This window comes from Pseudophryne corroboree, chromosome 1, assembly GCF_028390025.1.
Source record: "Pseudophryne corroboree isolate aPseCor3 chromosome 1, aPseCor3.hap2, whole genome shotgun sequence".
NCBI lineage: Eukaryota > Metazoa > Chordata > Amphibia > Anura > Myobatrachidae > Pseudophryne > Pseudophryne corroboree.
Window position 1 is genome coordinate 823,879,482 of NC_086444.1, and position 13,775 is coordinate 823,893,256.

Genomic DNA, 13,775 nt, shown 5'->3' on the forward strand with positions numbered 1-13,775 from the left:
AGGTGGAACTGGAACAATGACCTCTGACTTTTCCAATTTTTGGATGGCCTCCTGAAGGATAGCCCTGTCTGTCATCAAGGACGGCAAGCCTGATTTGAATAACTGGTGAGGCGGGAGTTCTTGTAACTTCAGTCTGTACCCCTGGGACACAATATCCTGTACCCAGGGATCCAGGCCGGACGACACCCAGACGTGGCTGAAACGTCTGAGCCTCGCGCCCACGAGCCCGTCCTCCAGGCCTCGTGGTCCACTGTCATGTGTCAGATATTGAGGAACCAGAAGCAGGTTCCTGATCCTGGGAGCCTGCGGGAGCAGGCTTTTTGTATTTTGCATGACCACCTCTAAAGAAGGTGGTAGGAGGCTTGGACTTTTTTGTCTTAACGGTCCGAAAGGACTGCGATGTAGAGGAAGAAAATTGTTTCTTCGTAGAAGGCGTAGCTGAGGGAAGAAAAGGTGACTTACCCGTGGTTGCCGTGGAAATCCACGCATCCAGTGCTTGATGTTTCCCCAAATAGAGCCTGACCTGTGTAGGGTAAGTTCTCCACACTTCTCCTGGATTCCGCATCTGCAGACCATTGGCATAGCCAGAGTCCCCTGCGAGCTGAGAAAGACATGGAAGATATCCTTGCAGTCAGCTTACCCAGATCCTTCATGGATTCCACCATGAACCCCGCAGAATCTTGTATGTTACGTAAAAACAGTTCAATGTCACTTCTGTCCATTGTATCTAAGTCTTCTAGTAACGTGCCTGACCACTTTACAATAGCTTTAGAGATCCATGCACAGGCAATAATAGGTCTCAACGCCACCCCTGAAGCAGTGTATATGGATTTGAGCGTAGTGTCAGTCTTACGATCAGCCAGTTCTTTTAACGCAGTAGACCCAGGGACAGGTAAAACCACCTTCTTTGACAGTCGGGAAACAGATGCGTCAACTAAGGTTTTCCCATTTTTTCCTATCCTCAACAGGGAAAGGAAAGGCAACCAAAACCCTTTTGGGGGATCTGGAATTTTTTCTCCGGGTTTTCCCAGGATTTTTCAAATAAAGCGTTTAATTCTTTAGACGCAGGGAAGGTTAGCGAGACTTTCTTATTATCTGTGAAGTAAGCCTCCTCAACCTGCTCAGGTGTTGCGTCAGAAATGTTTAACACATCTCTAATAACCTCAATCATGAGTTGCACCCTCTTAGCCAGGTATGCTGCCCCCCTCAGCACATCCCCATCACCGTCTGCCGTGTCAGAGTCAGTATCCGTGTCATCTTGCATAATCTGGGCAAGTGCACGTTTCTGTGGGTATATGCTAGGGGATTTTGAAGGAACAGGGCCAGAGCCTGACCAAACTGTCATAGACCTATTTAATACCTGAGTATCAGTCTCAGTATGAGCTACCCTAGTAGAGATCTGAGAGATCATTCCCTTAATAGAAGTCAACCACTCAGGCTCAGTAATAGGGATCTGAGACAAAACATTACATTCCTGTGTACATGGAATGGATTCCTCCTGAGAGGAAATGTCCATTGCAGCATAAGACACAGAGTCCCTAGACATGGCTATGTAAGAAACAAACACCCACACACACACACACACAGGAAAATGTCACAGTTTCCCCCCAAGTATGCCACAGAGAAACACAGAGCTTGGAGCCAGCACACACACAGCGCTTCCAAAGGTAGATATATACAACTACCTGGCGCTGACTGTGTACCTTAATAGACTACACAGTAATTTTACAGCCTCCCCCCTCCTTCTACAACCCCCTGGTACCGCACAGGATAGCTGGAGTTGCTTGGAGGGACAGCTCTCCCTGTCAGCCTCTCTGTACTGGATCTACAGGCAGGAAAATGGCGCTGAACGCTGCTGGGTCCGCTCTGAGGAGAAGCTCCGCCCCCTGAACATGGCGCTGCTTTCCGCTCTTTACTTCTTTATACTGGCCTGAGGAAATGTGCTGGCAGCGTTACCGAGGTCCCTGACAGCCTTAGTGACCAGTGTAGGGTATAGGTGCTGGCTCAGGGCGCCCCTCATAGTGCCGCACTGTGTACCGCTTAGCCTCCGTAGTGCAGTTAATACTGCGCTCCCACCCTGTTGCTGCCATCTTCACACTGGCCCCCCGCTTGCCAGGGGGGCCGGTGACTCACTCGCCACCGGAATCTTCTGGCTCTGTTAGGGGGTGGCGGCATGCTGCGGGAGTGATCGTCGCCTGGGGCGGCTAACGATCATCACCCTCAGGAGCTCAGTGTCCTGTCAGCGTAGATAGTGGCCATTAACCTCTCAGGGTTGGACACTACTCCCCCCTTAAGTCCCACGAAGCAGGGAGGCTGTTGCCAGCAGCCTCCATGTGCCTAACTCTAATAAAAAACAACAAAACTAGAAAAACTCTTATGGAGATGGCAGTGTCAAAGTCAGAAAAATATCATGATGCATACTACCATATTTGCACCTCATGCGTGTCCCCGCTGCGCGTGCCCACGCTCTCCCGTGCGTACGCATACCCGCTGGTGCATGCACCCGCAGGCGCACGGTATGCGCATTTACGGTAGAGTTTGTGTGCGTCTAGCGGGCGACTCGATCGTTACATATTTTAACCATATAATGTATTTTGTAGATTATGGTCCCTTTGATAGAATCTGAAAGTTTAGTTAATGTAGCATGTTCATGAACAAAGAGATCCCTCTTTGTTTGATACGAAGGGTCAGACAAGGGTTATACAGTGGAGTTTAGTATCCATTGGAAGAGTATTTAATTAGCAATATTCCGGTGTTGGTTTGAAGCGGATTAATCGCTCGTGCGAATAGTTATGGACATAAGCAGTTTATGGACTTTTACTATTATTTGCACTTTATTATCCATGCGGCGGGAAACCTAGTTTCCCACCCACCTGAGCAGTTGGAAATAGTCACAGCCCACCTGTATGAATCAACCTATGACCTTTTGTTATAATGCGAAGACGAATTCCTGTGTCCAATGAACAATGAGATTGAAGGGACCATTGTATTGTATTGTGTGTGGTGTATATATAGACGAGCCGATCTGATCCAACTCCACTCTACTCTCTTCAACGGTTCTCATCACTGATAATCGGGAGCTGGATATTCAGAAAGGCGCATGCGATTGTTCCCCTTGTGCGTAAGTTTCTCCGCAATCATATTGTCTTTATTGTTATTGTGAGCCATATCTCTCTCTCTCTCTCTCTCTCTCTTCTCCTCTTTCTCTCTCTTTTCCTCTTAAAGTGTTATTGTGCTGTTATTGTATTTCATGTGTAGTTATCTGGTTAGTTAGTCTATGTTATATTGGTAGTGTATGACTTGTATTGTATTATTCTTTTGCAAATAGACCGTTCATATAAGGTGTTAGAACCTAAGATCGGTATCTGTGTATTTCTTATATTTCTAAGTATTCTCTGAGCGTCGGAGACGCTCGTACAGCTTTTAAATTAATAAGGTTACACTGTGTTACATTTACATCCTATCACTACACCAAGGTTTACTGCATAATACATTGTTTTATGGTATAGTTATAAAGGTTTAACATTGTGAGCGTCAGCGCCGCTTGTGATCTCCACGTGGTCCCGAGCGTCCGCTACGCTAATAGCGAATCATTAGGTTAGTCGGCAGCCAATAGCGTGCCTGCCTGTGATCTCTTGGCCGTGAGCGAACGTGACGCTCGAGCGTCTCGACTACGGCTAAGCGATTGTTACGCAACGTGCGTACCCTTACGGTATACCATACGCCAATAGCGTACTGTGTTCTTTGACCTCTTAAAGGGTTTTAAGTAAGATAAATATTTAGCTTTATCAATTGGCGGCTCGTCCGTCCTTCACATATCTGTGCTAGGTAATTTCAGCAGACATTATCCATCAGCAAAGGGCGGGAGATCATATTCCTCGTAGTGCTGACTGGATAAGCGTCTGCTTCGCTTAGTAAAGGGTGCTGAAGAAATCCGGAACCGGAGGTAAGAACAACACGCTAGTGTCTTTTAAAACTGTTTTTTTCTGTTTTGCGTACGCACACACGCACGCATATATCTGCATTTCTTTTTATTCGTGTATTTTCATATCACTCTCCTGTTTGCCATTTTATAATTGATAAACGTGCTAAGAGAGATTTGTCGCTATTAATAGTTAAAGAGTAAAAGTAATACATTAAGGGGTAAATTGTAAAGCATGCACACAGCTCTGCCTAAGGATACAAGGAGAGATCTGTGTGGTGCTCGGTAGATGATCGAGGATCACCTACATTGATAAACGTGTTAATTGTGTTACGGTGGATATCTGCCTTGCGTACACGTGTCTCTAACAAAAGGCTGAGACCCGTGTGCGCAACCCAAAGGCCGACGCACGCAGCGTATATTACGCAACGGAGCGTCTGGGTACGCCCACGTAACTCAAATCACACGCTAGTGTTATTTTAAACAGGCAAAAAGGTGGCAACGCGATAAATAGTGCAAATCGATTTTAGTGTCCGAAATTTAAGCTAATAGATCCTTCTCCAATTTACGACTCATCTGGTCTAAAGGGAAGAAATTTCTGCGCAGGAATAGAAAGAAATAGAAACAAAAGTAAAGTGTACATGTGGTGAGTGAGTGTTTGCATATATAAGTTTCTACAATTTTTGGGATTGAACCACAGGAAATCATCGAGTTCTTGTGAAGTACATACGTGTAAGTGACATACATGGTGGCTTGGGAGGCATCCCTTGTTAAACATATAAAGAGCATTAGAGTGTAGCAGACCAGGAGGTCATACTGTAGCAGACCAGGAGGTCTTATTACAGACCAGGAGGTCTAGGTACAGCAGACAAAGAAGTCCGCTATAGAGACAAGTAGCCCAACACCAGGAAGGGTTGGTGCGGAACCCATATAGGCCATAAAGCTCAGGCTGAAGGAATTTGCAGCTGCTGAATGTCGATTCCATTGGTCGCTCCGTACATAAGATTAGTTGCTTATGTGCTGAACAATTGTACCGCACGTAATTGTGTGCATTAGTTAGTAATCTGACCCAGTACCATTTGCATACGGAAGGGGTCATAAACGCTATTTGTACATTCTAACGTGATTTGTGAAATGTTTTATTTTTTTTAAGGGAAGTTCGCTGGTCACTCAGGAATTATCCAACAACCAACAGTTACTGGAAAGGGTTAATGCTCTTCGGATCACACTCGCATGTTCCAGTAAACAAAGGTTCATAGGGGCCCTGGGTCGAGTACGCCAGCGCTAAAACAGTGTGTAGGCATATTGGTCGGCGTGGGCGAGTGAGTGGGGTACTCGGTAAACTATCACCGTCAACCTATCTTGAACATCTTGGTTTTTGTAAGGGTTCGCTGAAGACCCTGATATAAAGGTCAGAGGTAGTGCAAGCAACACCTGCAAGCTATGGGGGCCAGTTGTTCAGGTAGGGGGCGATCAACCTCGGTTCGGGTTGATTTAGTAAACCGACCAATCGGGTCGGCAAGGTATGTAATGTGTGAAAAATACGGTTCACACACAGAGGTTTTATGTGATGAATGGGAAAGAATGACTGTACATGACGGGGAGAAGTTCCCAAGAGTAGGCAGCTTTAGCCCAGATGTGTTACTGAATCTAAGGAGAAGGATAGGTCTTATTAAATCAGCAAAGAGACGGATCAAACATTATGATTGTTTAAAATTGTGGCAACAGGAAAGTGAAATGCAAAGAGAGTTAACTGACATATCTGACTCTCATCTTGGGAGGAGAGACATGGCAATGGAGAGGATTATGGTTGCGGAGAAAGGCACAATGTTGTACAATAAAAATGCACTTAGCAACTGTATTATAGATGATAAGAATAATTGTAATAAACATAACCATGATAATTGTAATACTGTTAAATGTACAACTATTAACCTATGCAAGTTGCACCCCATGTTAAACTTCCTTCAGGAATACAAGCAAGAAAGTGAGCCCAGCACGATGTCGGCACCTCTTCCAGCAGCCATCACACAAGACATCCAGGTGGACGCGACCAAATCGGTAAAGGCAATAATCAAACCCCCTAACGGAGGGTCAGGTGAGGTCGTGTCCACAGGTACGTACAATGTTTTATACCACACACAAACAAATGTACCCCATATTGTAAGACCAAAACAAGGTGATGTAATCGAGTTTAGTCCTGTCAGGGTGATCACAGTCCCCAATGGGAAGACTGACCATCAGGGAATCATTCCCGTCAAGGACAGTGCAATGCGCTGTCCCTGGTCCCGGACCGAATTGAGATCAATTATGTCTGAATTCCCTGATCCTAGGGAAGATCTAGTTACATGTCAAAGATTTATTAAAGAACTAGGAAACTCCACAGAACCCACCAACAAAGAGTGGCGGACAGTGCTGAGGGCATGTTTGCCCTCCAGTGTTGACCCTGCGAAATTTATTGCTGATTGTAAATTAGACACGGAGGTACCTTGTACGGAGGAATACAATCAGGAATGTATTAAGCAGATCAACCAACAGTTAGAAGTATATTTCCCAGCCATTGTCGAGTGGAACAAAATCTTCTCCATAAGACAAAACGAAGGGGAAAGTATTTCTAATTATTTCCACCGGGCATTACAGGACATGACTAGGTATACGGGTATAGAAAACATCGAAACAAGTGCACCGCACAGAGAAGTAGCAGTATCTGTGCTAATGGATGGTTTAAAGGAAGTGTTGAGAGCAAGGATACAGATCACCAATCCATACTGGAGAGATAAATCAGTAACTGCATTAAGGAACTCCGCTGTTGGGCATGAGCAAAACAGCATCAAGCACGGGGAAACAAAGAAGCCTCAGATCCCTGTGGGTAAGTCAAAGGTGAAAAGGTGTTATAATTGCCAGAAGGAAGGTCATTTTGCAAGAGATTGTAGACCAAGAAGTAGACCAAATTCATATAAACCCCCTAGACAAAGATGTGAGCAGAGTTATGACACACCAAATTATAATCAGGGATCATATAGGAAGAATTTTGAGCCACACCCATGATATGTAGTCAGGAAAGGTGATCATTAGGACTGATGGTAAGCCTGAGGTAACGGTTAATAAATTCGGAGGTCATTCCCTGAAGACACAGGAATGACCGGGTGAAACGTTGTAAATGTATCTGTAAAATGTTTTTTTCTCTCCCCATCTCTGACGATTATCGGCAGGACTCAAACATTACATAGCTACTTGGTCTTTGCAGAAGTCTACCAAACCCCAGCATGACCTACCCGCATCAATGTATCCTGGCCAGATACAGAGGGTGGAGTATGGAGGTGCTGGTGGGAGGGACTGCGCAAGGATACCATTGGACATGTAGATGTGAAAGCCTGATGGTGAACGGAAGATCTGACAATGGCCCTCATTCCGAGTCGTTCGCTCTGTATTTTTCATCGCATCGCAGTGAAATTCCGCTTAGTGCGCATGCGCAATATTCGCACTGCGACTGCGCCAAGTATCTTTGCTATGAAGATAGTATTTTTACTCACGGCTTTTTCATCGCTCCGGCGATCGTAATGTGATTGACAGGAAATGGGTGTTACTGGGCGGAAACAGGCCGTTTTATGGGAGTGTGGCTGAAAACGCTACCGTTTCCGGAAAAAACGCAGGAGTGGCCGGAGAAACGGGGGAGTGGTTGGGCGAACGCTGGGTGTGTTTGTGACGTCAAACCAGGAACGACAAGCACTGAACTGATCGCACAGGCAGAGTAAGTCTGGAGCTACTCTAAAACTGCTAAGTAGTTTGTGAGCGCAATATTGCGAATACATCGGTCGCAATTTTAAGATGCTAAGATACACTCCCAGTAGGCGGCGGCTTAGCGTGTGTAACTCTGCTAAATTCGCCTTGCGACCGATCAACTCGGAATGAGGGCCAATGTTTTTTTTTCTCTCCTGAAAAAATGTTTGAAAAATGTTTTTTTTTTTTTTCTGTTGTTGTTTATTGTTCATTTATGTGATGCATATATATATGAACGGTTCTCTCTCTCTCGTTGTTTTTTTTTTTTCTCTCTCTCTCTTCTTTCTCATGTTCTCATAATGTTACAGATGGTATGTCACACATTAGTTGGACAAATGGTAATGCAAGATTTATTCTCCTTACAGAAAGAGCGCTGAGCTAGAAGAAATATTGTATCACCAGAATGTTTAGAAGACTGAGAGACAGCACCTTTGAGATGACAGCAGAACAAGAAGAACAACAAGACTAGAGAACTAATTATCGTAGCAAGTTTCTCTCCCCCTCAAACTGTTTTCCTGTACCCCCATTACAAATTTCTCCTTTCTCCTCCTGTAAGATGGACTCGCCTCAAGAGACTGTGATCCGTGTTATCATGTTGACCCTGATGTTGACCAGAGCAGTCTGTTTCGGTGAGAGTACCAGTGAGGTCGAGAAAGGATCCAGAATGGATTTCTGATGACTGAGACGGAGGTGTAAAGTTCCAATAGCAACACAATCACCAAGCAAAGGCGAGTACCGGAAACGATCTAGCAGCCATGTTATTTGTAAACATTGTGAAGGATTGTTAGCTGAAGAAAACTGTATCTGTAGGCTCTGTGACAATGTAGTTGAGGATGGGTGCATCAAGAAATGCCAATCCAGTTTTAATATCCACATGGACCGGCATCCATTGAGTGACTATCACTCCTTAGTGGGTAATGTGTTAAATCAGACAGATTGTTGGGTATGCTCTCAAGTACCTCAAGGCCATAGCAAATCAGGATTAGTACCATTCCCTTTAACGGTAGGGGAGGTACTTGAGCTAAAGGGTGGGAGACCGGTGGACAGGAGGTTTAATATCTCCAGTCCTCCTAGTTTGAAGCTCCACCAATATCATGTGGATAGATCCCTAATATGTTTTAACATTTCCAATCCCCGAAAGCCGGGAAATTGGGAAGTGTCATGGAGTAACCAAACCATGACCTTTTCATATAGAGCAGATAGAATGCCTACAGATACAGAGCTTATACGCCACATAGCCGGTAGGGAAAAATCTTTCCGATATAGGTATACCCTAGGAAATAGGATCATGAGAGTTGGAGAGGTATCACCAGGATACTGTGCACATATCATACAAACAGATACGTGTACTAGACAGATGGGAGAATTAGGGTTAGGAGATTTCACATGGAAGATGTGTAATATGGTTATGTCCTACTCCGTCCCATATGTTCTCCCCGATGATGCATATTTCATATGCGGGAGGAAGGCGTATAAGTGGCTTGCCCCAAACTCTGAAGGATTGTGTTATATTGAAAAAGTACCGCCTGAAGTAATGACTGTATCGCATAACAAAATTGATTTGATTTACGACCCAACCATTGAAACCACGCTGTGATAAAAGGTGATTCCACGACCTGTTTCTTTCACCCGTTTCTCCTTTGTTTTCCTCCAAGGTACAAGGACTCGCTTGGAAGAAGAATTTGACAACCTTTTACACAGACAACTGATGGACTATGCCATAGACCCCCATATCCCTAGTACCTTTAATTTTACGCTAGCCCAACACTTTTTGTAAGTCTATGGACATTGAAAAAGCTTTTTGCACACCGTTTATAGCAAAAGCATCGGGAGACTACAGTCAACATGTACATCGAGACAAGACAAGGCAAGACACAAGACAAGACCTCAATCGGCAAATGTATATTAAACTCACATAGTTTATGACTGCATTTACCATAATTGTTCTTTATCTTCATCTCTACAACCTTCAGGTAATAACACACATAGTCGATAGGGAATATAGGCACAGATATTAGCACTCACATATTCCCCCATTCATGTATCATCAACTAAAATGTGCTCCCCCATTTTGTTGCAACCAAAAGCCGAAAAGAGCTCGGTAAAGTTTGACAGCCCATCCACAGACCCGTACCACGGGATAAGAAGGAATTCAAATGTATACTTCGCAATACCTCGAAGCTTGATTTAAGACACGTACGGCACGATGATACATGACCCCCCAAACATGGATTCATACACACATGCTTCTGCTATCTCACTAGGTCATACCCTTTTCTCACCTTCTCCTCTCCTCCCCTACCCAACCATGGAAATGTATTTACACATGACATATATTTTTCTCTTTTTGAAATGTTTTAGGAAGTGGCAGTTATTGGTGACTGCCAAAGGGTGGACTGTCAAAGTCAGAAAAATATCATGATGCATACTACCATATTTGCACCTCATGCGTGTCCCCGCTGCGCGTGCCCATGCTCTCCCGTGCGTACGCATACCCTCTGGTGCGTGCACCCGCAGGCGCACGGTATGCGCATTTACGGTAGAGTTTGTGTGCGTCTAGCGGGCGACTCGATCGTTACATATTTTAACCATATAATGTATTTTGTAGATTATGGTCCCTTTGATAGAATCTGAAAGTTTAGTTAATGTAGCATGTTCATGAACAAAGAGATCCCTCTTTGTTTGATACGAAGGGTCAGACAAGGGTTATACAGTGGAGTTTAGTATCCATCGGAAGAGTATTTAATTAGCAATATTCCGGTGTTGGTTTGAAGCGGATTAATCGCTCGTGCGAATAGTTATGGACATAAGCAGTTTATGGACTTTTACTATTATTTGCACTTTATTATCCATGCGGTGGGAAACCTAGTTTCCCACCCACCTGAGCAGTTGGAAATAGTCACAGCCCACCTGTATGAATCAACCTATGACCTTTTGTTATAATGCGAAGACGAATTCCTGTGTCCAATGAACAATGAGATTGTAGGGACCATTGTATTGTATTGTGTGTGGTGTATATATAGACGAGCCGATCTGATCCAGCTCCACTCTACTCTCTTCAACGGTTCTCATCACTGATAATCGGGAGCTGGATATTCAGAAAGGCGCATGCGATTGTTCCCCTTGTGCGTAAGTTTCTCCGCAATCATATTATTGTTATTGTGAGCCATATCTCTCTCTCTCTCTCTCTTCTCCTCTTTCTCTCTCTTTTCCTCTTAAAGTGTTATTGTGCTGTTATTGTATTTCATGTGTAGTTATCTGGTTAGTTAGTCTATGTTATATTGGTAGTGTATGACTTGTATTGTATTATTCTTTTGCAAATAGAGCGTTCATATAAGGTGTTAGAACCTAAGATCGGTATCTGTGTATTTCTTATATTTCTAAGTATTCTCTGAGCGTCGGAGACGCTCGTACAGCTTTTAAATTAATAAGGTTACACTGTGTTACATTTACATCCTATCACTACACCAACGTTTACTGCATAATACATTGTTTTATGGTATAGTTATAAAGGTTTAACATTGTGAGCGTCAGCGCCGCTTGTGATCTCCACGTGGTCCCGAGCGTCCGCTACGCTAATAGCGAATCATTAGGTTAGTCGGCAGCCAATAGCGTGCCTGCCTGTGATCTCTTGGCCGTGAGCGAACGTGACGCTCGAGCGTCTCGACTACGGCTAAGCGATTGTTACGCAACGTGCGTACCCTTACGGTATACCATACGCCAATAGCGTACTGTGTTCTTTGACCTCTTAAAGGGTTTTAAGTAAGATAAATATTTAGCTTTATCAGCAGCCTGAAAATCTGGTCTTGAAAAAGGTTCTGATGGGAACCGAAACATCGACCGTGACCCTGTAAATATGTGAGGTTGGAATAAAAGAATCTTTTCACTTTGGAGAAGTCTGGCGAGTGCGTTCCTTGCAAGCCATATTGGGACTCGGTCTGGAATTGACCTGTCTCTGGTTCATGCACCCCAGTAGATGTGTAATTCTAATATGTGAGTGCAACTTTTCACATTGACTATATATATATATATATATATATATATAAATATGATGCAATCCACCCCAGCCCACCTAGTGGCAACTGCATTTCCTCTCTGGGAGTTGTGAGGGGTGGTTTCAGGTTAGGGGGTGCTTGGCTGCAGCTTTGCCTAGGGTGCAGAGAGATCATGAACCATCCCTGAGTACAGGCAGCTACTTCCTAATATGTGTATAAGGGGCACTACTACTGTGGGCATGCGTGTAAGGTTCACTGCTAACGTGGACATTTGTATAAGCGGCACTGATACTGTGGGCATGTGTATAAGGGGCACTGCTACCTTGGGCATGTGTATAAGTAGCACTGATACTGTGAGCATTATTATGTACATAAGCGGCACTGATACTGTGTGCATGTGTATAAGCGGCACTGATACCATGGGCATATGTATAAGGGGCACTGCTACCATGGGCGTTGTGTATAAGGGGCAGTACTGTGTGTCTTAACATGAGTAAGAGGCACTACTCTGCTGTAATATGAAACAGGAGCACTACGTGCAGTGTAATGAAGGTAAGTTAATGCTAATGTGTGGCGTAATTTGAATTGTCGGTGCTATTGTGGGGCCACGCAACCCCTTCCTTTTGATACCACACCCCTTTTTTGCGCCTTCGGCGGGCACTGTTCCTTTCGTCAGTATGGGGATTAGGGCACAAATGTATAGTTTTCAGGGAGGGTGCCGAACACCCTACCACCGGCCATGTCTCCGCCTAATGGGAGGGGAGTAGGTGGCAGGGAAAATGAGTTCCATCACCTCTCCAGGACCACTTTAAGCTCTGCACTGGTCTATATGCAATTGACAAGACCTTCTCATTAAGGATGATAATAATAATAATAATAATAATAATAATAATAATAATTTAGTAATTAAACTATGACACTTACAAAACCTCTATCTTTGGACAACTCTTTCGTGGAGGGTGTATGTCGATTTTCTTAAGGTACTTTGGATTTACACGCTTAGATGTTACTTTCAAACACCGACATGTCATACTGTGCATGTTCGGTTCTGATTGCGCACCTGCAAAAAAACACATTTAAAAAAAATATATTTTACTACATAAATGAAAATCAGTGAAATAGAGTAGTAGTCAGTTTACTGACAGCCAATATGCTGACAAACAATATGTGGACGGGAGATGCTAACGGCTTCATGCGGACGCAGTTCTAATGTTAAATAAAGTATTTTAAAACTGTGTCGGCATTATAACGGTAAACATTAAGCTTTAAGACAGTGATTCCCAGCCTCCGTCCTCCTAACACGCTAACAGTCCAGGTTTTTGTCATATTTTAGTGATTTAGTAATTGGTAATAAAATAATTTTGAAAATGTCACTAGGAGCTGGCACTGAGATTTAATTCAACATCTGTAAATGTTTTATATTTTGTATTACAGTAAAGTCTTTTCGAATTATAGTTCACTGTACTGGATTCAGCAATTTGATTGCAGTGTCGGCGAGGGGCAGTGACTGGGCAGCGTTGCTGCGTTTTTTGGGTGTCGATGCGACATTGGGGGGCGTGGTCTGGACAGCAGAGGCATCACTGACCTAAAGCATCTGGTGAAATGCAAGCAAAGATACACAAAATGCAAGTGGCTCTGTTAATATATTAACCAATCACATCTGTGTGTAAGGGAAGGTTTAATCTAGCCAAAATAAAAAATAAAAAATCTCTCAGCACACTGCAATGTGCTAGAAAATAACAATCAAAGTCATATACCAGAGTTTCCCAAACTCTGCCAATGCAGTCCAGGTTTTAAGGATATCCATGCTTTAGTCCAGCTGGTTAAATCAAATTGACTGAGATTAAGTTATTGACTGAGATTATAATTAAGTCATCTGTGCTCCAGCATGAATATCCTTAAAACCTGGAGTGTAATGGTCGAGTTTGGCAAACTAATAGTTGAGTTTGGCAAACTCTGTCATATACTATATATTTTTTAATCAAATAGAATGATGTGCTAATTAAATCACCTTTTCCTAAGCATAGATGCAATAAAAATAAAATATAGAGAACTAAGCATAGATATCCTTAAAACCT

The 13,775-nt window shown here is 43.7% G+C and overlaps 1 protein-coding gene across 1 annotated transcript in view; it reads right to left on the reverse strand.

Annotated features, from left to right (window-relative positions):
* LOC134911366 (C-X-C motif chemokine 10-like) overlaps positions 1-13,775 on the reverse strand; it is a 61,674-nt gene that overhangs the window by 46,505 nt on the left and 1,394 nt on the right. Inside the window, exon 2 of the mRNA XM_063919614.1 lies at positions 12,622-12,757. Coding sequence (XP_063775684.1) covers positions 12,622-12,757 — 136 coding nt within the window. The remainder of the gene's footprint in view (positions 1-12,621; positions 12,758-13,775) is intronic.